This window comes from Pleurodeles waltl, chromosome 12 (genome assembly GCF_031143425.1).
Source record: "Pleurodeles waltl isolate 20211129_DDA chromosome 12, aPleWal1.hap1.20221129, whole genome shotgun sequence".
Taxonomy (NCBI): Eukaryota; Metazoa; Chordata; class Amphibia; order Caudata; family Salamandridae; genus Pleurodeles; species Pleurodeles waltl.
In genome coordinates this window covers 436,411,147-436,438,164 of record NC_090451.1, presented here as the reverse complement: position 1 = coordinate 436,438,164, position 27,018 = coordinate 436,411,147, and the positions used below count along the sequence as shown (strand labels likewise).

Below are 27,018 nucleotides of genomic sequence, written 5' to 3'. Positions count from 1 at the left end.
CAGCAGACTGTCCTCTACCTGCTTCTCTGATTAATATACTTCTTCCAAGTCACACTCCTTCCCCAGTGGTGCAGGCCTCCAGAGTGAGCACGCCTGACCCCTGCAGTTCATTCTTCTAGGGTTCCCCGATTTCCTTCTCTAACGTCGTTATCCAATTCAAGCTGCTGCTGCTGGACTCGCGTTTTCTCTTTGGCTCTTGGTGACTTGATTTTGTTACACAGCTCTCGTTGCCTAAAAGAATTGCTGACATTTTTGTGCACCGGACATTAGGAAATCCACCAGGCCAGACCCCTTTCTCTTCAACCTACATTTGTTTAATACTATCATACGCGGCTTTTGTGTTCTGCTGACTCCAGCGTTTCTACTGCACCCAAGTTGAAAAGGGCACTTGCCTGCGGTGGTAATTTCTTTTTAAGCCGGAAGCCACTGGAATAAATATTTCATTTTGTTCTATCAGGAACTCCAGCCCTTCAGCAAGGCTTTAATAAAAACATGGCTTTGGACTCTGTAATGTTGTTATCAGAGTTCTACATATGGCTGTTATCAGTGCTAGGGCGGCTTTACAGGGATCAGCAGTGCTTTATAAACGTTTTATCAATAATAATTACCTGTGGCACAGGGATTTATTTAAAACCGTCAATGTAAAAAAGCTAGCAGTGTGTTTTTTAACTGTACTCATCTTTGTTCATATTTTAGGTCCATCACCGGGGCATGCCACACTCAATGAAACAACAAATCCTTAATATGCTTTATCTGTTAATTGTATGGAGTAAAATCATCTCACTATTTTGGTAGAGCAACCCTTTCAATGCTTAAATGCTCTTCATATCATTACAATGTTTTATATGTACGTTCGTGAGATGCCCTTTGTTGTTGCACAGTAATATGACACAGTGGGACCACAGGCCCTTATTTAGATTTTGCGGACATTATACTGTCATATCGTGAGCACTTACACAGGATGGTAAGCAGGGGCATAGGAGACAATATATTTCTGTGGCCGACAGGGACCGCCTTAGGGACTTTTCAATCAACCCTATACAAATTGCTTCTTGTTTGCGAAATGCAGGCAACGATAAATTTGCACAATCATATATATTGGAAGTGAAATAGGAAGAAAGGAAGGCATGCTCTCACAGTCTGAAAGTACCTTTTATTGTTATTTACATTCAAAAAGTAATTAGCTCAAATGTGAAAATAACATGTTGATTAACCTTTCATTTTCGTGAACCAAACAAATAAAGGTAGGAGGTTAAAAAGAAAGAACATACCATTTGTGCCCCACACCCATCATGCCCCTCGCATCATGCCAATTGTAACCGCACTGGAGATATCAAAAGCGATTAGGTGCAACATTTGTACACTGTGCTCTGAAACCATAGTTGTAATAATACTTTTACTCCTGGGTGTGATCTTGGGCAGCTCAGCTACACATCATTCATAACTGGAAGCATTTCAACTGAAGAAGCTCTTGGAGCTACAGGCTATATAAACAGGGGTCCCTTGAGTAAAATGCAACACCACTCCAATAAACAATGATATTAAAGTAGTATCCAAATGGAAGGTTTCATGCATTTATTCAATCAAGACATAAATGATCAAATGTCATGGAAAAACATCACCAGGGGAATCGAGAAAGACTTTGGTATTCGGGCACTACACAAGGTATCTGGATGAACCAATGTCACCACAATAATGATTTACAAGCTTTCATACACCGGCTTTTACATGAATGACTCAAATAGAGAATTAAGAAGTCTGTAGCTCATAGTACCTATACAATATCACAAATTCAAGTTAAGGTACTTTGGCTGACAACGTTTTGATCCCCTAGACAAGTATCAGGATCATCCTCAGCATTAATTAAGCCTGACATAAAAGGGTTACTGAGTGCTTGTAACCAAAAAGGCCAAGATAAATCTTACTCACTTCTCACATGAAAGAGAAGGCAATCAATCTGAATCTCTAATCAAGCGTTCGTGCCATAAAGTAATAGTAGAGTAGAGTAATGTCTGATTTTGGTAGAGTGTCATAGAGTGGAGTGGCAGAGTGTTGTAGAGTGGAAAGGCATAAAGAAGAGTGGAGTGGCATAGAGTGAAGTAAAGTAACGTGAAGTGGCATGGAGAGAGTTGGGAAGAATGTAGTTGAGCATTGTACATTGTTGTATAGTGTAGTGGCATAGAGGTCTGTGGAGTGGCATGGAGTAGAGCATTGTAGATTGAAGTGGCATAGAGTGGCATGGAGTGGCATATAGGGAGTTGTGTAGGGAGTTACAAAGTGGGGAAAGTGTTAGAGTTTAGTAGAATAGAGTGTCAGAGTCTAGTATCATGAAGTGTAATGTCAGAGTGTAGTGTCATAGAGTGGAGGTGAGTGGTCTAGAGTGAATTGGCATAGAGTACAGTGGTGCAAAGTAGATTGATGTAGACTGAAGTGGTGTAGAGTGCATTGGTTTTGAGTAAAGTGGTGTAGAGTACATTGGTGTAGAGTGCACTGGTTTAGAGTAGAGTGCAGTAGCGTAGAGTGGTGAAGAGTAAAGTGGCACAGCATAGATTGCAGTGGTGTTGAGTGCAGTGTGCTGTGTCATAGAGTGATGCGGTGCATGGTAGAGTGGAGTGGTGCAAGGTAGAGTAGACCGGTGTAGAGTGCAGTGGTAGAGTGCAGTGATGCAGAGTAGAGTGGCGTAGAGTGTAGTGGCATAGAGTATATTTGTGTAGAGTGCAATAGAGTGGTATAAAGTTGATCGGTGAAGAGTAGAGTGCCATGGTGCAGAGTAGAGAGAAGTAAAGTTCAGTGGCAGAGAGCAGTGTTACAGAGTAGAGTGTCATAAAGGGCAGTGGTGTAGAGTAGATTGGCACAAAATGCATTGGTGTAGAGTGCAGTGACATAGAGTTATGCAGAGTAGAGTGGCGTAAAGTACAGTGGTGCAGAGTAGAATAGATTGGCATAGAGTGCAGTGGCATAGAGTAGATTGCTGCAGCATATAGTGGTGAAGAGTAGAGCATAGTGATGTAGAGTGCAGTAGCATAGAGTGGTGCAAAGCAGATTGGAGTGGCGCAGGGTACATTGGAGTGGTGCAGGCTAGATTGGACTGCCAGAGCATAGAGTGGAGTTGCATAGATTGCAGTGCATAGAGTAGATGGTTTCAAAGTAGAGTGAGGTGCCCTAGAATGGAGGGGTGTAGAGTAGATTAGAGAGCAGTGGTGCAGAAAAGAGTGCAGTGGGGCAGAGTACAGTGGCATTGAGTTCTATGTAGAGTGACATGGAGTTTAGTGGCGTAGATTGCAATGTTGCAGATTAGAAGGTCGTAGAGTACAGTGTTGTATTGTAGAGTGCATTGGCATAGAGTGCTGTGGTGCAGAGTACAGTGGCATAGAAAGCAGTGGCTTAGAATGCTGTGGTGCAGAGTAGATTGGCATAGAGTGTGGTGGCATAGACTGCATTGGTTTTGAGTAAAGTGGTTAAGAGTGTAGTGGCATAGAGTGCAGGGGTATAGTGTACATTGGTTAGAGAAGAATAGCATAGATTGCAGTAACATAGTGTAGAGTGCTGCAGAGTAGAGTGGTGTGGAGTGGTACAGCATAGATTGCAGTGGCATAGCCTGCAGTGTCGTAGAGTAGAAAAGAGTGTAGAAAAGTGGTGTAGGGTGCAGTGGCATAGGGTAGATTGTTTCAGAGTAGAGTGAAGAAACCATAGAGAAAAGACAATATACTTCAATGTGCTTAAGTATGTAACAATAACAACAACATAAATAATAACACTAGGCATAACAGCCCAAAATGAATTATGGCTTCGCACTGTTTGCCACGCTGTAATCCAGCCCTTCATTACCTAGATTAAAGAACATTATGCATAAATGTTAGAAAAATATACCCTTCTAATAGCTAAATTGTGTAGTGTGACAAGGTAAAATCTGGGCTCAATCTCGACTTCCCTGTTTCACCAACTGGTGTGATTTTAGGCCCTATATTGTGTTTCACGGAGTCTCCTTTCTAGTCTGCAAGCATCAGGCTGAGTGGGACTCTGTTTCTTCTTTAGATCTTCTTTATTGTCCTGCAGTTCCTCCTCAAGGCGTCCTGCAGTGCCCCTGTTCAAGGCCACACGTGATGCTGACAGTAATGATCAAAAACTCTTTTCTCTTCCTCGCTCCCTTTGTTCTCATGGGTCCTTAATGCCCACAGCTGTAAACAGGACAAACAAAAGGGCAAAGGGCGTAGGGGTCTACTGACTCACCTTCATTGTGTTACCATCAGATTGGAGAATGGTCATTGCAGGCTATTATAAGTATTATGGTAGAAATGGGGTCTTTTGTTGGAAGTCAAGTTACCCCTGTCCTAGCAAGGACCCTCACTCTACTCAAGGTAAGTCACACACAATCCAAATTATCCTGTGCTCACCCTCTGGTAGCTAGGCACTGAACAGACAGGCTTAACTTAGAAGGCCATGTGTAAAGTATTTGTGCAATAACCCATGCAATAACACAGGATAACACCACTAAAATACACCACACAGTGTTTAAATTAATCTACAATATTTATCTGTTTAAATGCAGGCCAAAACGATTAAGATTTGAAAAGTGCACTTTGAATTATCACTGTAGGAAATGAGAAAAGAAGCATTTAGGGGGTTATTACAACTTTGGAGGAGGTGTTAAACCGTCCCAAAAGTGACGGTAAAGTGACGGATATACCACCAGCCGTATTACGAGTTCCATAGGATATAATGGACTCGTAATACGGCTGGTGGTATATCCGTCACTTTACTGTCACTTTTGGGACGGATTAACACCTCCTCCAAAGTTGGAATAACCCCTTTAGTCTTTAAAAAGCAACAGATGTCTCTTGAAAGCACAAAGTACCTGGTTTGCGTTCAAATTCTCCTCAAGGGGCCACAGAGGATGAGATGCGTGGAAAACGGTGAGGTGTGCATTGATTTTTCCGCTGCACACAGACGATGCCTCGTTGAGTTCCGCGTGCAGTTATTTTCTCACTGCGATGCAGGCTGTGCGTCGTTTCTTGCAGGCTGTGCATCAAATGTTCACCCCAAAAGGAGTTCTTTTGCAGGATGAAGTCTTTTTTAGTACTGAGATTTCAAGGAACAGGAGGCAAGTTCTACCCAGACCCTTGGAGAGCACTTCTCAGCAGAGCCAGAGGGCAGCAAGGCAGCAGGGCAACAGCAGGGCAGAAGTCCTTTGCAGAAAAGCAGTCAGGGGAGCCAGGCAGTTCCTCTTGGCAGGTTGCAGATTCTGGTTCAGGGATTCTTCTCCAGTGGTATCTTGTCCAGAAGTGTCTCAGTTGGTAGGGACAGAGGCTCTGTGTAGATACCCAAATGTGCCTTTGAAATGGGGGAGACTTCAAAGGGTGGCTTAGAAGTGCACAAGGTCCCCTTTCAGTTCCATCCTGTTTGTCAGGGTCCAAATAGTGAGTGTGGCAGTCCTTTGTGTGAGGGCAGGCTACTGTCCTCTGACATGTAAGTGTCAGGCCCTCCACGCTCCCTGTCCAGGAAGACCTATTCAATATGCAGAGGTGTGCAAGTGTGACTGAGCATCCTGTGTTTGGGGTTGTCTGAGTGAATACACAAGGGAGCTGTCAAGTAAACATAGCCAGACGTGGATTGTCAGGCACAGAAGGATTTAAGTGCAGAGATATGATCACTTTCTAAAAGTGCCATTTCTAAAATAGTAATATTAAATCCAACTTCACCAGTCAGCAGGATTTTGTTTTACCATCCTGGCCATACTAAATATGGCCTTGTTCCTCCTTTCAGATCAGAATCTACCACTCAAACAGTATATGAAGGTAGCCCTAATGTTAGCCTATGAAAGGAGCAGGCCTCACAGCAGTGTAAAATGCATTTAGGAGTTTTACACTACCAGGACGTATAAACTGCACAGGTACATGTCCTGCCTTTTATCTACATAGCACCACGCCCTATGGGTTACCTAGGGCCTACCTTAGAGGTGACTTATATGTAGAAAAAGGAGAGTTTAAGGCTTGGCCAGTACTTTTAAATGCCAAGTCGATGTGGCAGTGAAACTGCACACACAGGTCTTGCAATGGCAGGCCTGAGACGTGGTTAAGAGGCTACTTATGTGGGTGGCACAATCAGTGCTGCAGGTCCACTAGTAGCATTTAATCTACAGGCCCTGGGCACATGTAGTGCACTCTACTGGGGTCTTACAAGTAGATTAAAGAAGCCAATTGGGTATAAACCAATGTCAACATGATTTTAGGGAGAGAGCATATGCACTTTAGCACTGGTCAGCCGTGGTAAACTGTGCAGAGTCTTAAAACCAGCAAAAACAGTGTCCAAAATGTAGAGGGAGACAGGCAAAAAGTTAGGGGTGACCACCCTAAGGCTGTAAGGTCTAACATAGTGCTTTTGTGTGCTAATGGCCCTGTGAATGATAGGAGTGAGAGGGGAAATTCATTTGGCCCCTTGTCCCGCCACCCTCATCCCCTGTGTCCCCCTACCCTCCAGAATCTGGGGGGGGATACATCCCAGTGCCCCCTACACACTCCCTATGCCCATGATGGTAAGAATGCTTCTTTTTTACTCACTTTCCTGGTGCATGTTTCCTCCTCCATTCACGCATCCCTACCCCTTTCCCCTCTTAACTTCCATGACATCACGACCTCGTCTGCTGTGCTGTTTCCTAATAGTTTTATTCCACACCCTTCCCTCCAACTCCTCCCTTGCTACCCTGAAACGTGGAGGGTCACCTTTCTTGTGCCTAGTTTCACATCTTTTACATTTCATCAATCAGTAATGGTAGTTGGGTTTTACTGTCCGTTCTGAGCATGCTGACAACGTGGTCTGTGGTTCCGCTGTCAGACTCTCCTCTGCTCCGTGTCTGCTGGGTTCTCTCTCCTCTTCTTCATTCCATCTGGCTTCCCTGTTGCTTTCGTTACTTGAATGTTGGGAAGACTCTAAACTTTTGCCATGTTCCTCATGATGGTCTGCTCAGCACGGTTTGCCCTGACCATGCTGCTTTACCGTTCAATCACTGTTAGAGACTCCAGTTTATAACGTGTGCTAACATTCTCTATTGCTAGTGTTTGACCACTACCTACTCATCTCCTAGAATCGTCTTTTGACATCAGCGTATGTTATGTCTTCATCATCTGCTTTTTTTTTTTGTTCACTGTTCTGACCTTGTCGTTTTCCACATTGTACTGTGCTGCCCACTGAAGGAGTTTGGTTTGAATGGCCTTCCAAACATAAGGGTGGCAGGGCATTTCCATGGTGGTGAGTGTGGGGTATTTTGTTATGCAGGCAGGACATGGTACAGTGCTTTGTCTTTCCCTGATCGATGCCTAGCTGGGCTACAAAGTCTCTGAATTCTCCAATGGTGAATTGTGGACAAGTATCTGTTTTAGGGTCTTTAGGAGTCTGCAGGTTTCTCAGAGGCATCTTTGCTTTGGATGGCCAAATATTTATTGGTGGCTGCCGGCACTAACGCTCGGTGGGGTTAGTGGGGTGGCAGAAGAGTTATGCCTATTCCTTGTTAAATTGTAAGGGCAGAAAGGAGATAGTCACTTACTCCGATGAGTCCCCTGCCCTCCGCTCCAAAGTCCTTCACCATGAAAACGTACTCCGGCACTGAAAATTATACAGGACCTACACTGTTGTGTGGCATCACAGACTAGACTAAAGCACCCAGTGTTGGGAAGAAGGAAGTGGGTTTGTTTGTGGCCATATTGTAAGCAAGGCTTTTGGAGCACAAATTAAAAAGACTCCTTTCCCAAAACAGTTAGAGAAATCGTCCCCCAGCATCTCAACTGTAACTACTTCAAGTCTGATGACACCGTCATCACCTCTCCTTCCCATTCCATCCCCTATCATTATTAGCACTGTCCAACTGTGTAGTCTCATTAGGCTGTATAACTCCTTTACACCTATCAGCCTGCCTTTAACTGCGGCAGGTCCTAAAACTAAGTTTGAAATGTGGTCCTTAAGGGGACTTAAATTCATATACTTAAATTTTAAGGCATAAGCATGGTTTTATTTCTCAGTAATGCATGTAAAAACCATATTGTAATCCATGTCAGCAAAGCAGAGTCTGTTTACTGACACCTTCATTTTTATTCCATCCTTCATTTCCTGGACTGATTTGTTTTTTTGTTTTTTTTGGTTGTGCATCTGTAGGTATATTTTGATGCAGGTGTTTAAGTGAGTTCAGATTGCGGATGGGTGTTTATGTGGGGGACGACCGAGTCCTGCAGCTGAAAGCAGTATGGGTTTCCCACAGTGCCTGCCAGTATGCATTTAAGGCTTTAGACCACATGCACATTCAATCCTTGCCCCCTCTGCAAAGCACACAGAATGGTGGTCACAAATAAATTGCCCCCGTGCAGCTAGAAGCTGGGTCACAGCGAGTTTCAGATGCCCATCTTTCATGGCATTGTCAGGCTGAGGCTGTGGAGCCTGTTTTCACTACATCTTTCTGAAATTCTCCATTTGCATATCTCATTCCATTGCCTTCCTCTTCATGACCAGCTTTTCACTCTGTCCTTTATGTATACCTTTTCATTAGTGCAGGATATGATGGGGACTCAGCCACTTCCGGTAAAAAATATTGACCAGGTTCTGGGCCAGCATCAGTGAAATATGCTCAGTTTGTCTTAGTGTAATTTGCTGACGCTAGGACTTATTCAGCAGCACCTGCAAATTGTATGCTTTCCTTTCAGAGCAGCAGCCTGTAGCATATGGGTGTTGGTTCGTATTTTCACTTCCAGCTGGGACCAACATAATGGTCACTTAAAAGGCCATCAGCCTTCCTTTTGCTGGCATCTCACCCTGGCTGGGATTTATCGAGAGCCTAAAATATAGCTGCTTAAGCACTGAAGGGAAAAGTTCACTTATCTTGTTATCACTTCATAAGTGCTTAACAAAAACTGTGATTTAGAGGGAAGTTTTTTACTTTGTTTAACCCCTGTATGTAGGACATATGAATGTACTGAAAGAATGTCAGATGTATCTCTTTGTATGAGTAATGACACAAGCTATAATTTACATAGTACTTTTAATTTAATTTATTTTCTAGTTCTACTCATCTCAGGGTGAAGGAAGGCTTTCAGAATTCTATAAATCACACACACATTACACAATAAACCATGAAAGTGTGTAAATCACAAGGAATGTAACATAAGACAAAGAGGTTTATAAGGTTTAGGACTCACATATCACCCAAACTGGTATGTGTTATACGTTTAGAGTGCTTGGTCTGGAGAAATGCTAAAGTCTGAATTGAACACAATATTCAATAGCCGGGGTTGTCTGTACGAACAAAAGATATTATTACTATCCAAAGGACGTTTTTACAGTACTTCAATCAGGGCCACTGCAATTGTGCAATTTTGCAGCTGCAGCATTTTTTACGTAATTATGGTTTTGCCACATCTGCCATATAATCCATCATCTTCAGACTTAAACAAATAAAATTAATTTCTAGCTCAAATCATTCAAAAGTCACTAAAAATGTGGCAATAGCTGTTGCTGTGCAGTGAAACACCCTTTCCAGAGGTTGACTAGTCAATTTTCTGTTGCTTATTTTTATATTTCGGTGTTAAACCGGCACTAATGAGGTGCAACTTACATCCAGACAGTGTTATCAAGTGTAAAAAATTGAGAAAATAATGAAGTAATATTACCACAAAATGTGTTGCATTAACACCGCACATTTTGCCTTTTCATGCCACATAATTTAGTCTACCCTGCCTCATAATATCAGTGACCCTGATCTTAAAACACTTTACTACAGTGCTTGCAGTGGGCAGGTACTGTCAAATACTGAGTAGCTTCACTTCTTTAATTTGAAAGCGAGAACACCTGTAGTGGTCCACCCTGGTGCAATACTTTAAAGGGAGAGTACAGCACTTGTAAGTAACTACTCTGGAATAGTGAGTGCCATCACTTCAGAATTTCGACCTCCAGTGCCTTAGTGCAGCCACTAATCACCTTTCACATCAGACGGACCCTCAAGTACCACCAGCGAGACATGAGGAGACTTTCTCTTTCAGGCTCGGTCACTGAGTTGCTGCCGAGCTTGAATCTCCATTCCCCTCTAGAGAACCTGTCACCCTACTCAGTGGAGTACTGGACGCACACTGGGCAGGGATCGAAGAGTCTTTTCAAAGAGGGCTGTTATTAGAAGCACTATTGGACTCTGAATTAGATCGGCGAACCTGCAACCGCTCACCAAAGGAGGGGGGTGGATTGTCAATAATCATGAACGTAGGTATATTAATGTGCTCATGTCTTTGTGCCTTAATGTAACTACTTGTGTCATTATTGTATGAGCTTCTGACATGCTACTGCCTCTCGGCTGGCAGTAAGAGCTGGCCTGGGAGGAAAGGGGTAGGGTAAAGGGCAAGCAGCTGAAGTCAGGGGAGTGGAACTTGTTTGTTGTATCGTGTGACTTCACATAATGTGTGCTGGCGTCACTCTTAGCGAGAGCATGGCTGTTGGCCCAGTGACTGCACCACTATAACGAACCAGGGGAGAGCCAGGATTGCTGACAATCAGTGCTTAATTTGTTTTTGTTGTTTCCGGTGCTGAGCACTGGCACTTATTTTTGAGGGCCGGCGCATATTCTTCTGCCCCAAGTGTTTGCTGCGAGCAAACGACACAGATGGGAAAAACGGAGGAAGAGAAAAACGGAAAAGCTTCACAATGGGAGAAAGCAGAAAGCTGCAAAAGTGAGCTGAAGGTGCAGGGAGTGGGTTTAAATGGATTGAAGAGGCCCTGGATGGCTTTGGTATTACGCTGCCTCAGTATTCCGTGTTCCAACATTTAATTGCATCAGCCTCGTTTTAAGAGGAGGGCTTTGAGCACCGGTACGTTCTTATTTACAAATTAAGCACTGCTTACAATGCTGAGGCATAGCCCTAACTTTAAAAATGGGCACAAAAGGCTAATACATGCTTAAAAAGTAGGGTCCCGCCGTTTGGGTTTTTTCTCACACAAATGGGAAAAATATTTCCCATTTGTGTGGGAAATACTCCAATCTGGCAACACTGTTGCCTTGCCCGAACCTCATCTGCTGAGCTGTGTCCGCAAGGTCCTAGTTGCCTTCCTCCCCTGACTTTGTCAAAACATGGCACTTATCCAGTCTACGAAAGTACAAGAGATATAGATATATTAATGCACTTGTAGTACTGTGGACATGACATCTCTCATGTTTGTAATGGAGTATCCGGTCCACCAAATTCCTAATAAGACCCTTAGTTGTTATTGCTTTTGCCCTCACTGCTTATTATGCTGCACACTTAAAATGCAATTGACAAAAAGTCAATGGAATTTGAGAAGCTGAAGATACTTTAAGAGCTTTTGCATAGATGCATCCCATAGTAAATAAAGCAGTTTCCCCCACTTTAGCTCCAAGACATCTCCTTCTACCTAGTGAAAGGGTCACTTGATGGATTAGTATATATTTATTTTCATGGATTTGGTAAAAGAAAAGTAACCTTCATAGAACACTTCCCCAAAGACACAAACCAATCAATAACCGCACCATCTGAGAATGAGTATAAAGACGAAGCTGTTCTCCTCGCAAAAGGAGACAAGGCTTTCCATTGGGGGTAATGTATGTGCATTATAAGGATACAATATGAGTAGGTAATAGAATCCTTATGTCTACAAGCTGTGTACCTGCATAATGTCAGCAAGGTGTGGTGGCCATCTCTTACTGCAGCACTCAGAGAAACCTACGTGGCAGGGTAGATTGTGCTGTGGTTTGGGAGAGTACTGTGGCAGGTCAACTAGCATATCAGTTGGGATATGTAAGGCGGAATCGAAACACAGAGGTGTAGCTGTGGAAGACAATCCAACAAACCTGCAGGCTTCAACAAAGGAAAACAAAGTCATTGGAAAGGTCAGCCTGGTACATTCAGCTCCCTTGTGTTGGAACACACACTCAACATATGAAGCTGCAAGTGGACAGGTGGTAAAGTCTCAAAACTGGGTCCTATATTATGCTGAGGGTCTGATTCAGAGTTGTCAGGGGTTAGCTTGTCTCCAACACGTCTGCCTTATTAAATGTGCTAAATAATATAATAAACTTGGTGTAAGAGAGTGGGATATCAGTAACGTTTATGACAGAGTAGCCTGTTTGCCAAACTCTAAATCAGGCCCCCAGTCAATTGTCAGTCTTTGAATAAGGAGGGTAAATATGCATCTCAAAGGCGGACCACAGCTGTGGAAAAACATATGCTCCTATTTAGTGAGCATGTGGAAGATATTTGTCTGGTGAAGTCTAATGGAGAAGGGCATTCATGCAGCTCTGGTGTCCTCAAACTAACATATATCCAGGTAATATATCCAGGTATAAGCTAACCTCTTTCTTTAGATATGCGTACCAAACAGTGCCTGCTTTATAAGTACCTGATATAACTGTCTCAATTTTGAAGTAGTAAAGCATGAAGCACGTTTGTGTAGGCCTCCGATTTGTATTTACATAACAAAGCTTGATTATGTTTTAACCAAGTGAAAACATACTTGACATCAAGACTGGAGTGAATGTAAATATTTCATTCCAATGTTTTATTTGTATCCTTGGTGTATAACTGTTGTTATCATGCCCCCTCTTAGATAATTCTACTGACGAGGAGAAAGACCTTAGCAAAACAATGATGAAATATTGGGCCAACTTTGCAAGGAATGGGTAAGGATTATGTGTCATTTAATAAATAAAACACCTGTTTGCTGTAATAATGTTTAATGCTTATCCTACTGAACCTTTCTTGATACTTTTTTGGTCTGGTTCACACTTCTTTATACACCTTTCAGAGCGTATGTAGAAAAAGGGGCAAAATGTCCATCACCTACCTGCTTGGCCACCTGGCAAAGTCCACCAAGCCCTGCTGCATCAACAGCATGACTGTTTCTATTGTGCACGGTCTTTGACTGTGTGCAGTCGGCTCTAGGAGCAGACCATGGCCTGCGACTAGGCCCGGCACCAAACCCTCTGTCAGTGGGCCCAATTCTTATGACCTGCATTGTGCATTATGCTTTGAGAGCAGGGCTTGGTCTATAGCCTGGACATCCGGTAGCCCTCTCCTCGTGTACTTGGTGCCACCCACAGTGACAATTTACAATTTCAAGCCAACCTCACATCTTTTTGTAATGCTACTTTCCCATGGGATTTACATCAATCTCCAGAATGTTTGCCATCAAAGTTAAGTATTACCTCCATGTCAAGTTTGGTTAGTTTTTGCAGTTGGTATTTAGGTGAGCAAAACGTCCTGTCGGAGCTTAAAAGGAAAATGCTTTTGTTTTGTGGCATTTCCCTCCATATATTTCCCTCCTTGATGGATGTGCACAGAATCAGTGGCTCTGAAACTTAGCTGGATGATACAAGCAAATGCTAAATTTCATGCAGAGCTACACTATCCATTTGATATTGCGGACAATGATTGCTCTGCGTGCTGATACAACTTAATGTATCAGCCACATTCGATATCTGTGGTTCTTAACATTTGGATTTGTGTGGACCACACTGTGTCCTTACTAAAAGCCTTAGCCCAAAGCCTAAGCAATTTCTGTGTATTGAATCCCAAAAAATTACACAAACATACTGAAACAAGTATATATCAAACAAATTCACAACAAATTATGAAATATTTAGTTTAATTAACAAGCAAATTCTAAAACACAAAACTGTATGCTAGACTGTAGCATATCACTTCGTCCGTTTTGCTCCTCATGTATACTCTTTTTGTCAGTGCTTCAATTAAAGCCACTCATCATCCATATCATATTATTTTCTGTCCACTAGTGAGCTTGCCTGAACAGTAGCTAATGTAGAATTGTCGTGGCCTGAAAACAGCAGTGTCAGTTAACGTACCTGTAAGCGCCAATCATCTATAGGACTGCACTGTGACCTGATTTGATCCTATATCTGGAGAATGTTGCTGTTGTGTAAGTCTGGAGGCAATGTCCTGTTATTTTTCTGGCTTTAATGAATCAAGGCATAAAGGTTTATATTCTTAAGGGCCAGTGGGCAGGACCTGGGTTATTGACCACACTGTATTCAAGGGGATTGTTTTTACTGTTCTGTCTCCTGCTAGCTTACACACTGTGTTGGTTGCACTGGTGTACTAACTGAGTCACCCTATATTGCCTACTGTCATGGGACTGGACTGTGCCCATATTGAGAGTATCCTTTTGATGTCTGTGTACAATGCTTGTTGATCAAGGAGCTAGGTGGTGTTTCATGTTTGACTTTAAGTGTGAAGGGCATGCAGTGTTCCAGCCTTCAGAGACATTGGGCTAAAGCCTATGTTTCTGATCTAAAGATGATTGAGGTATTGAACTCCTGTTGCTTCCACACAGCATTGACCCATATTAGCTTATACACATTGCTGGCATGCAGACTGTTAGTAACTTTGCAAGTTTAATGGAGGACAGCAAACACCAACCACACATGGCAGCTCCATTCTCCAGCTGCCATGGTTGGAATCCTCATGCCATGATGTTTGGAAAATGGGAAACATCACAAATCCAGAGGTACCAACTACAACACATTCCCTACCCACAGAACTAAAACAAGGTAACATTATAGCAACACATTTTGATGAAATAGCAAATACAAAAGCAACATGGATTACAAATGCAAATGTGTAAAGAAACATAAAATATAAAAAACATTAAAAGAGTTACAGCTTCAAACTCACATTCAAGTCTTTGTTGTGGGAGCATAAAGAAAAATAAACAATACTTAAAAAACAAAGAACATTCAAGCAGTAAAAGGTTCATGATCACAATCAAGTTTTTGTTATGGGATCATAAAAGCAATACAGGTTCAATACATGACATAATCTCTCCACCAAATTGGTCTAGAAGCACGTCTAAGAACACACTTCCCCCACAGAATATCTTCTGTATCTAATGTCTTGTCTTTTGGATCTCCTTCCTCCACACTCTTCCACTTTACCAGCCTGGACATGCTCCGGACATGCTCCAGACATGGCCATTACCGATTCTGACCTCATTCCTCACAGCAGGCATGATCACTAAAGGCTCCATAAATGCTGAACACGCTTTCCTTACTAATCCAGGTCTCTTTACAAACACTGCATCATCAACATTCCCTGGTACATGTTTGACACAATCCTTATGGTCATAGCTTAGCTTCTATTTGTGCTGATAGTCACTTCTAGATAATGTTCCTCTCTTTTTCCACTCATCTATCCTAGTATTCAACTTTCCCTTATAATTGCTGTCCACATCCATCCAAGTAGGATTTAAGTTGGTGTGCCATACTCTTCCTCTAATCCAAAAGAAAGGTGACTTGGAAGTTACACAATTTGGAGTATTGTGACGTGCCCACCACATTTATGCAAAACTTTAGTTACAGGCAATCTAAAGTTAAGCGCCCATTGAGCACATGACTTGATCAAACTATTCATGTGCTCAGCCATTCAATTGGCCTGCGGCGAATATAATGCTCTCTTGAGATGTACAATATAGAAGCTTCCGAGAAACACGTGCATCACCTGTGATATCAGATGGATTCCAATGACTGTCACAATGTGTTTGGGAACTCATTGCTAAGAGAATTAATCTTTAAAAAATGCTATCAACACCTTCGTATGAATTGACCCAACACTTTTTGTCACCACTCACTTGGACATATAGGGCTTGATACAACTTCGGCGGAGGGGATTACTCCGTCCCAAATGTGACAGATATCCCACCCGCCGAATTACAAGTCCATTATATCCTATGGAACTCGTAATACGGCAGGCGAAATATCCGTCACATTTGGGAAGGAGTAATCCCCTCCGCTGAAGTCGTAATCAGACCTATAATCTACTAGAAGTAAAACATACCACTCACTTGGAGGCAAATGAAGGAAAGAGCCTACCAAAATCCAATCCCAACCTCTTCCAAGCCACCTCTGGAACATCAAAAGAAGACAATGGGGTTTTATTCACTATCTCACTTTTATCATTTATAGCACATGAAACATAATTGCTAACCACCTCTTCAATTTGGTGGGCTAAACCTGGCCTCCAATACAACTCCCTCACCATAGCTTTAGTTAGACTACTTCCAAGATGACCCTAATATGCCAAATTCACTAGTTTGTCTCTCAACCTCTATGGGGGAATCACTCTCATTTCCCGGAACAACTGTCCTGTACAGTTTAGTTCCTCCATACATTCCAAAATTCTATCAAATCTCCTGAAAGAGCTTTGTATTCTGGCCATCCTTTCCCAATAAATTGTCTTAAATTCTTTGTCTTAACATCATCCCCTCTCGCAAACCTCCACTCATTCTTCAGAATCGCATTCTCCTGAATCCAGTTAACTTTATATGCATCAGATGCTACAAACTCTTTGCCAGAGGATAGTCTATACAAGCAGTCTGCACTCTTATTTTTAACACCAGCCAGATTTTCTACTTGGAAACTATATTCACTTAAACCCTCCATCCATCTTTTGACCCTAGAAGTGACCTTGTCATTTTTTTGGGTGGTCTATGGTCAGTTATACCGTTGAATGGCATTCCCCACAAATAGAACATAAAGGCCCCCATTATGACCCTGGCAGTCTTAAGACTGCCAAGGTCACGGTGGCGGTCGAATCGGCGCCAGTGTGGCAGTCGAACCGCCACATTGCGATGGTGCTGGTGCACCCTATGCACTACAGTATTGCTGCTGGCTCTATTAGGAGCCGGAGACAGTGCTGTAGGCCGTTTCCCGCTGGGCCAGTGGGCAGAAACTCTGTTTTCGCCCACTAACCCAGCAGGAAACCCGTAATGGGGCCTGTCTGGACTTCGGCGGACTGGCTTTTCCGTCCACGGAAGTCATAATGGCCTCCAAACTGTTTTAATTGCCCACACATAGGCTAATGCTTCTCTTTCAGTAACAAAATAACGTTTCTTTGCACACTTAATTGAACGACGCGAAAGCCATAACCCTGTCTTCACAATCTACCACTTGTGACAACTTAGGACCAAGACTTTGAGTCTGGCCTCATTTATTAGGATGGGTTTCCTGAACACATTGAAATGTCCATGAATAGGCATTGTACCTTCATGCATACCTCACATTCCACAAAACACTGAAATCCATGCAAACATCGAAATGCACCATAGAAAATTCACACATACATACAGGATACACCTCTGTTTCAGTTTCACCTTCACCACTGGCCGAAGCTCTTCTCAGATAAGACAGCCTGACATCCAGTGTCACTGTGACATGTGTCCTCTGTAGCATAACAGGTCAGAGTAAAATACCAGCTGACACTGCACATTCTACGCAGCCATTCAGGAGAAGGGTGTGACACCGCACACCATGTGGCACTCTAACGTGTAAGCTCAGGCAGAGGTGTGAGCAGATGTGAGCATAGATTCCCCATGAGTAGTCCATGCAAAAGGTTGTTTTATTAGTTAGTAAACTCCTTTTGAGAGGCAGAAAAGCCTTTCTGACTTGCAAATATGGTTCTGAGATACAATCCAAATCACAGGTAGACCATGTGAAAGGTTCATCCTTTCCTAATTGTGATTCACAATGACATATGAATGGTTTGTGACCACAGTTGTGATCACAAACCATTGATCGGATACAACAACTGAGTTGCAGTGATTTGATTCACAAAGGAGAAACTGTCCCTGACAGTGTCTTCTTGGTGTTTGAGTTGAGTAGCCTCAGTTGGAGGAGCATACACTGGCACAAGGTACAGCAGAACTTGTCCCTACAATAGCCTGGCGCTGATTTAAAAGAAAGATTCCTGTCTGGGAAAGTGATTTTGGGGGTTGAGGTCTGCAGTCTCTTGCAGACCCCAATCCCTATGTGTCAGCTGTTGGGGTGGCAAATAATACCCTGCCTAATAAATATAAATTATGCAAGTCATTTTTCAACCCTCTGTAAATATGCATTTTGAAAAACGACATATTAATATATGTGTGGCATCACAAAATTACAAGTGGATAGCTAACCGTTTGTGGGAAGTTTTCTCCCAATTTTTGCAACATACCTGTACTCACATCTGGCTCTTTCACTCAGTATTATGGGGGGATTGGAATTGATCTGTAATGCCTTTGTTTCTGCTATTCCTGCATATGGTCTGCATATGTTTTTGTCATAGCTGAAATGTTAAAACAAAATGTTTGAACATAAAATTGACAGTCGGCAAATGGAAGTTTTGACCATGCACTATGGATGGCATGTTTTTAGTGATGGCTTGAAATTAAAAAAATGTATAATTTATTTTATAAAAGATACTTTGGAAAGGCTGAATACTTGAGGGTTCTTTTTCAGAACCTTTACCGGAATCCGGTATGGGCCCATTGCTGCAGAAGATATTACTATTTTTATATATGAATCAATCTGCTTTCCGGTTGGAGGTTTTAGCTCCTTAAAACAGACTTTTAGGTCATACAATGAAATTAGGAATGTTTTGTTTAGTTTGTGTCCACATTTTCTGCTTAAAGCTTAGAAATGTAGTCGAGCTACATCCTTATATGCGTAAAATTCAGTTTTTTGACCCTTTTTCTATATTTTAGTTCCAGAAACAGGTGATTGCCTTTTTCATGCGGGCAGTGGTACGTGAGTTCCTTTGAATTCATCCTTGGTCTGGGTCAGTTGTAGAAATGCCATTACCTACCTCCAGTGTCCAATTCGAGTCAAGCTGGGGCTGTAAATCAATAGATATGATGGCGGTGGCCTGCTCACTGCCTTGACACAACTGAACGTAAAGTTGTGAGGATTTACAAAATAAATCAAAGCCTGAAATGGAAATGATGTAGTCAATAATTAAGCAAACTGTCACACCTCTTCCTGTAATGATGCGTGGTTGTCCCTATTTACTCTCCTGTTCAAAATCACCCTGTTGATGCCCAAAAGTAAATCCAGGAGCAATCTATCCTTTTGTCGACGTTATGATTAACGGGAATGATAGAATCAGGAATATTCCTCGCTTCTTTGAGGTCTTTATGATTTGGTAGAATATATGGATCAGGAGAGATTTCTATTGCAAGCCTGGGGGAACATCGATAATAAATAAAATAACATTTGCCTGACAATTTTCTGTCTTCGGCATTTTAATTCTAATACATTGTACATTTTTACATGGAAGGTGCAAAATGTCAAAGTCCCAGTACTGGTTTGTAGAGAGTGGGAAACACCCGGAAGAACGACTCCGAAACCACGACGTCGTGAAAAACGAAAGCGAACAACGCTTTTGTTTTCCACGACTTCCTGGTTTTGGTACCTTAACCATGCATGGCTGAACCACGTACATGCGTCGTTAAGGTATAGAAGAAGGGAGTCGGAGTCGACGCGGTGAAGGAGGAGGTAAGTTGTGCTGGAACTGGGGCTGTTTTTTTGGGTGGGGGGCTCGGGGTGATTAGGGTTTGGGGGGTCAGGGTTTAGGTTTAAGGGGTGCGTTGGGGGTTTAGGTGTTAGAGGCGGGGTGGGGACTCATGGTATTTTTTTATTTTTTGGGGTGGGGTGAGGGCTGGGGGTGATTAGGGTTTGTGGGGAGGGGGGTCAGGGTTTAGGTTTAAGGGGTGGATTGGGGGTTGGGGTGGTTTAGGTTTTAGGGGAGGGGGTTTAGGGTTCTGGTCATTTTGGGGGTGGGGTAGTTGTGGGGATGGGGGGTTGTGGTAATTTTTGGCGGTGGGGGGCTAGGTAGGAAGCATGCTGGAACCGTGCATGCTGATTGCTAATGCCTTTACAAGGAATGCGTTTACATCGGTAAAATCGTTGTAAACGCATTCATGGTAAAGGCATTAGTGGTTAGAACGAGGTCGTTGTCCCAACCTCGTTGTTGAGCCACGGTTGATTGAAGCACCCATGGTTCCAACATATAACCGTAGAGAGTAACATAGAAAAACCTCCTCTGCTGTGCCCTTTATTGCCATCTGTAAAGTGACATCTATTACATAGTAAAAGCCCTTAATGAATTTTGTAATGAACCAGGTCTTCTGTAGACAGATGGTTGAAGGATTTAGGCCGTCATTACAACCCTGCCGGTCAGTGTTAAAGCAGCGGTAATACCGCAAACAGTCCAGCGGAGAAAAAAATGGGATTACGACCATGGCGGAGACCGCCAACATAGACAGCCACTTTAACACTCCGACCGCCACGGCAGTACAAACAAACAGCGCAGCGGACACCGGCAACGGACAGGCGGAAGACAATGTACCGCCCACCCTATCACAACAGGTCTATCCGCCACCTTTTCTGGGGCGGAACTAACATGAACAAAAACACGGCGGAAACAGTACACAGAAGGGAAAACACTCACATTTCCACACCCCACGAGGAACCAGGTCGCCATGGAGCCCGAATTGCAGATACTGCCGATGATGGGCTTCCTGCTCCTCTATCAGGAGCTCCAACGACAGCAGTGACGACCACAGTGAGTACTGCACCTACAACACAGGGGAGGGGGAGGGAAAAGATAGTGACACACACGCAACACGCAACACCCCCACCCACAACACCATACACACAAATACATGCAGCAACATTACATATACGCCCCACCACCCCCTGGAAGAATGCAAGGACAAAAGGAATTAATTTGAACGAATGTAATCATGTGAAATATCATTATCAAAATTCTAAATCCAGTATATACAATTATGTACACCAAATACACAAGTCCGGATAGTGCACCAATCATTGTCCGTGGACCACTGGGCCCAAAATGCATGGGCGAGACCCACACATGATACCTGACTCCAAACAGAGAGAACACTGGAGGGGCATCAGATAGAAAATATATAGGCACCTCAGGGGGAGGGGGAGGGGGCACCTCAGCCTGATGAACGCACAATGCCACTGCTCCACAAGGGGGCTCTGTGCCCACAGTTTGGTCCTGGGCAGTGCAAAGCCACAGGACGTCAAGTCTTTCCAGTGGGTGGTTTGCCCACTGTTTTATCCTGGGGGGTGCAAAGCCACAGTCTCTCAAGTCTCTCAAGTGGGTGGTTTGCCCACTGCTGTATTCTGAGGAATGCAAAGCTACAGTCTCTCAAGTCTTTCCAGTGGGTGGTTTGCCCACTGCTTTATCCTGGGAAGTGCAAAGCCACAGTCTCTCAAGTCTTTCCAGTGGGTGGTTTGCCCACTGCTGTATCCTGGGGAGTGCAAACCCACAGTCTCTCAAGTGGATAACAGTCTCCACTGGTTCTGAAGGGGGCTTTGTGCCCAGAGTGCTTCATCCTGCCAAGGACTGAGGTAGTGGATGTATCTCTCCGCTGGTTCTGGAGGGGGCTTTGTGCCCAGAGTGCTTCATCCTGCCAAGGACTGGGGTAGTGCATGTATCTCTCCACTGGTTCTGGAGGGGGCATGGTGCCCAGAGTGCTCCACGTGCAGTGTGGCTGGGACAATACACTCTCCTGGGTGTGTTTGCCACGAGATTGTCGAGGTACAGGTTGCATGATACGCCATGGAGGCAGAGACATACCCCACACTGCTGCGGCTGCGCATTCCATATGCAGGTGACAACTGTGATGACAGTGATGCTTCATGGAAGCTGGCCCGGGTCCTTGAACTCACCACCAGACTCGGAAGACTGACCGCTGGGGATGGTAGCCATGTCTGCGTTGGTGCCACTGTCTGAGGACGTCGCGGGCCGCTGGCGGTGCTTGCGGCGGTGTCAGTCGTAGCGGTGCCTGTGGCGGTGTCAGTCGTGGCGGTGCTTGTGGCAGGGTCTGTGGCGCCGGTGCCGGCTGCGGGGTCTTTGGTGGCGGTGCTGGCTGCGGGGTCTGTGGCTGCGGTGCTGGCGGCGGGGTCTGTGGCAGCGGTGCTTGCGGCGGGGGCTGTGGTGGCAGAGCATGTGTCAGCACCAGCTGAGTGAGAGAGCAGGATGTCTTCTGCAGCCTCGGATGGTTGCCCACCGGGGAAGAGGCTGGGGACTGTTGCGCCGGCTGTAGACGTGCCGGAGGCGGTGCAGGTTGCAGTGCTGGTGGCGGTGTTCTCCGCAGTACAGGTTGGCGTGGACGTGGATAGAAGGTGTAACACTGGTTCCTCAGTCTGTGCCACCATCCCCTCTCCTGACCTGCCCTTCTGTTTTTGGCCCTTCCCCACCTTTGATGGTGGCGCAGTTGTCTTGCCACTATCCCCTTTCGTTTTCGCTGACCCCTTGGTGGCAGGTGTTTTCGGCTTCTCCCTCCGGGATGTTGGTAGCTTTTTAATCTTGGCAGGTGGCGGACTGTCCTTGCCCTCGCTCCCTGGCACACAGGCAGCCCTGATGGTTGGCGCACTCCATGACCCCGCAGTTGCTGACACTACTGTGCCTGGGGATGTGGTGGCTGAGGTGCTGGGCTGGGACCTGGAAAGCCTGGCCCTAGGGGAAGGACGGGGGTGGTGTAGGGTAGAGGTCAATGTTAGCCAAGAAAAGTTTTTTAGATACACTGGGATGGGTAGGTGGAGGGGGTTTGGGAGTGGAGGAAGAGGTAGTGGTTGTAGGATGTGTACGTCTGCTGAATTTGGGTGAAGGTGCATGGGCTGGAGGCTGTTGTGAGGTGGATGGCTGTTGGGTGGGTGTGTGCCTGCGTTTGTGTACTTTGGGAGGAGTGCTCACCGACACACTGGGAGAGGACACTGGGGATGTGTAAATGGTAGTGGGGGTGGGGAGTGCACGTGAGCGGTGTGTTGTGATGGGTGTGCTGGTGATGGAGGTAGTGGCTGAGGATGTAGTGCATGCAGGTGTGAGTGGAGACGAGACTGGGAGGGAGGAGGAAGACGTGGAGGAGGGGGACACAGTGGGGGGAGTGGATGTTGGTATGTTTGCATGGGTATGATGCTTGTGTGAGTGCCTGTGGGATGTGTGGTGCTTATGTTTGCCTGAGCCATTCTTGTGTGTTGATGTGTGTGCATGCTGGTCTGATGGTGTGCTTGGGTAGGCTGAGGTACAAGGAGTTGGGACTGGGTGGAGGAGGTTGGCGGGGGTAGGCTGGACACAGGGACAATGGCTGCCATCAGTGCTGAGGTCAGAGCCTGTAATGCTCTCTGTTGGGCTGCCTGGCCAGAATGAATGCCCTCCAGGAATGCATTTGTTGGTTGCAAATGCCTCTCAACAGCCTGGATGGCATTAAGAATGGTAGACTGCCGAACAGTGAGGGATTTCAGGAGGTCAATAGCCTCCTCACTGAGGGCAGCAGGGCTGACTGGGGCAGGGCCAAAGGTGCCTGGGGCGAAGGAGATGCCCACCTGCCTGGGTGAGCGGGCACAGGACGCACGCTGAGGGGCTGCTGGGAAGGCGTTGCTGGTAGGGGGGTTGGCGGCTGTACCTGTTGATGCGGTGGGCACAAAGGGGCCCACCACCGCAAGGGAGCTCCCATCAGAGGAGGAGTCACTGTTGCTGGTCTCTGTTCTGTCCCCGCCGTGGAGCTCCCCTCGCTCTCTGTCCCACTGGTGGCTTCAGATTCTGTTGTTTTGCGCCCCAGGGCCAAGTGGGATGCAGCTCCCTCCTGATCCGGTGCCATTGCTTCTCCGCCTGATGATGCTATTGCACACAAGAACAGGGAGACCACAAAAATGGGGAGGAAAGACAGGAGAAAGACATGTTCAGTGCATGCAACACCACTACCATTGGCGGACACAACAGAAACAGCAGCCCTCTGCACTACGCCATGCACTTATAGTTCCTAGATTAATCACATGCCCATGGGGTACAAGGCCTAAGCCCGATTGCTGCACACCTGGAGGTCACAGGAGACTGACTAGGTGTAGATGGCACTAACCTCTATTGGGGTTGGGGTGCCACATAGCCTGCCTCACAAGGGACCTTGTCTACCAAGCTCGCCCTGGCCTAGGGGAACCCACTGGACACCTCCCCCACCCAGACACCTCGTAGAGTGCGCAGAGTCAGCTGAATGAGAGTGTACTCACCCTCTTGTGGCTGCTGTGATGCCCTCAAGCGCCCATCCAACTCCAGATACGCCACCGCCAGGATCTGGAATATCAGGGGGGTCATGGTGCGATGTGCACCCCTCCCACTTTGGGAGGCCATCCCCAGCTGGGCCTCCACCGTCTTCTTGCTCCAGCGGTGCAGGTCCTCCCATCTTTTACGGCAGTGGGTGCTCTGTCTGTGGTGGACCCCTAGGGTCCGGAGGTCCTTGGTGATGGCACGCCAAATAGCCTTTTTCTGGTGGGTGGTGACCTAAAGGAATGATACAGGGGGAAAGGAAATTCTTTAACCGTCCGGACCGTCATACTTATTGGCCCCCGTTCCCACCCTTGTCCTGACGCACATGCACTCACCGTCCGCACATGCAGGCCTCAGCCCCCCCATGTATCTTCCATCCACACTACTCCAAAAAGGCATTGCCCATGCAGCATGCTCACAGTGTACTCACCTTTTTGTCTGGAGAACCGTACAGTTGTGTGTACTGGGGGAGGACCCCATCCACTAATTTCTCCAACTCCTCCGAAATGAAGGCAGGGGCCCTTTCCCCAGACACATGAGCCATTGTCGCTTCCAGACACAAGTCACAGCAGCACTTGCAGTGTAGGTCCTCTCCTGTTGAAGGTCAGGTATCATGTGAGTGAACAGACAGAAAATGGCAGTCACGTCTGCGGCGGTGCGTACCGTCACCGCCGGCGTACATCATCATTGGCTCATTGAACCCATAGGGCCCAATGTTAACCAATGCAGAATTGTGCTGCGGTCTTAGACCGCCCACCGCGACGGTGTACAACGCCAGCGCAGTTACCTTATATCCCCTTGTCCCACCTTACAGGTCAGGCAGCCGCCATTTCAGGGGGCCAAATGGCATTTATAATAACTGTGTCACACCAATATAGGCCTTGAATACACACAGTTACAGGCATATTGCCGATTAATAAGTGTGTGCAAATTATATTTTGTGATTCCTCAGTGTTGGCTGACTCTCTGCTTGCTCTTCTCCTCCATAGGGCACGTCTGTAGGCGCAGGTGATGAGATGGCGGCATCCTCCGGTGTACACACCGCTGGTGGACCTGTCAACAATGGAAGAGAGACACATCATAGTCACCTACAGACTTGATCGTGAAACAATCCAGGAACTGTGTGCCCAGTTGGAGCCAGACCTGATGTCAGCCATCCGCCATCCCACAGGAATACCCCCTCTAGAGCAGGTCCTGCCTGTACTCCATTTCCTGGCAAGTGGTTCCTTTCAAACAACAGTGGCGTTTGCATCAGGGATGTCCCAGCCAATGTTCTCTAACGTGTTGTCCAGAGTGTTTTCTGCCCTGCTGAAACACATGCGCAGCTACATCATGTTCCCTCAGGTGGAGGATTTGCCCACAGTGAAAGGTGACTTCTATGCCCTGGGACATATCCCCAACATCCTTGGTGCCATTGATGGGACACATGTGGCATTGGTACCCCCACGCAGGAGTGAACAGGTGTACAGAAACCGGAAGAGCTACCATTCTATGAATGTGCAGATGGTGTGTTTGGCAGACCAGTACATCTCCCATGTGAATGCCAAGTTTCCTGGCTCAGTGCATGACCTTACATTTTGAGAAATAGCAGCATCCCTTATGTGATGGGGCAACTCCAGAGGCACTGTGTGTGGATTATAGGTGAGGACAAGGACGCTATACAGTGTGAATAGGTGTCTGGGTATGGGGTTGTCGCTAAGGGTTAGTGTGTGTCTAACAGTTGTCCCTCGATATTTGCAGGTGACTCTGGTTACCCCAACCTGTCATGGCTACTGACCCCAGTGAGGAATCCCAGGACAAGGGCAGAGGAACGCTACAATGAGACACATGAGCGAACTAGGTGGGTGATTGAACGAACCTTCGGCCTCCTGAAGGCCAGATTCCGGTGCCTCCATATGACAGGTGGTTCTCTCTACTACTCACCAAAGAAGGTGTGTGTCAACATCAGGGCAGTGCGCGCTCTACGGGCGACTAGAATGCAAAAACCCAGCACTTTCATGATAACGTAATTTATGCATTGTTCTGATATGCTGTTGTTTAACCTTTTGCATTGCAGAATTTAATCCTGAAGACTTATGTTCAAGGTGCTTATAAATACTGTTTGTTTGCAATGTACTGCTGCAGGCTTTCAGAGTGTGTCAGGGTGTGGTCCCTTTCCAGGGACTTCTAGAAGCTTTCCCTGCAGCATGCCTGGGTATGGTTTTTGGGCTGGGCCAAGACTCTATATAAGGGAGCCAGCCCAGCTCCACGTGCTCACTATTCAGAGGTCCCAGTGCAGAGCAGTAGCAGCTTCCTGAGCTCCTGTTCTGGAGGCCTACTTTGATCTTCCAGGCCTTGCCCTTTCATTTTGTTGGTGATTCTTGATCAGGACGGTAAGACAGAGGTCGGGATGGGCCCCCGATCCTGTTCTCGAAGGTTTTCGAGTTCTTGGGCCTTATTAGCATGATAAAAAATGTTGCTCTTCTGCGTGTGAATGTGTGCTTGATGTTTTATGGCATTTACATGCTGACACTCGAATCAGCAAGACGTGCGATTCTTTACTCGTGTACAAATCTTGATATTCATTGTGCGCTACTATTTTATGGCATTTACAAGGTAGCATTCGAATCGGCAAGACGCGCAATTCCTTTCCTGTGCTTGATTCATGTTATTCATTGTACGCTACCATTTCTTGGCATTCATATGGTGGTATTTGAATCGGCAAGACACACAATTCATTTCTTGTGCTTAATTCATGATATTCAGTGTGCGCTACCATTTCTTGACATTCACATTGTGGCCTTCGACTCGGCAAGACGCGCAATTCATTTTTTGTGCTAAATTCATGATATTCAGTGTGCGCTACCATTTCTTGGTATTCACATGGTGGCCTTCGAATCAGCAAGACGCGCAATTTATTTCTTGTGCGTAATTCATGATATTCATATTCAGTGTGCGCTACCTTTTCTTGGCATTCACATGGTGGCCTTCGAATCGGCAATACGTGCGATTCAATTCTTGTGTTTCATTCATGATATTCATTGTGTGTTAACATTTCATGGCATTTACGTGGTGACATTCGAATCGGCAGAACGCTCAATTCATTTCTTGTGCTAAACTCATGTTACTCATTGTGCGTTATCATTTCATGGCA

The 27,018-nt window shown here is 45.5% G+C and overlaps 1 protein-coding gene across 1 annotated transcript in view; it reads left to right on the top strand.

The window, feature by feature from the left end:
• LOC138267779 (fatty acyl-CoA hydrolase precursor, medium chain-like) overlaps nt 1–27,018 on the top strand; it is a 410,618-nt gene that overhangs the window by 363,647 nt on the left and 19,953 nt on the right. The window contains exon 13 of the mRNA XM_069216979.1: nt 12,589–12,661. Within this exon, the coding sequence (XP_069073080.1) occupies nt 12,589–12,661 (73 nt within the window). The remainder of the gene's footprint in view (nt 1–12,588; nt 12,662–27,018) is intronic.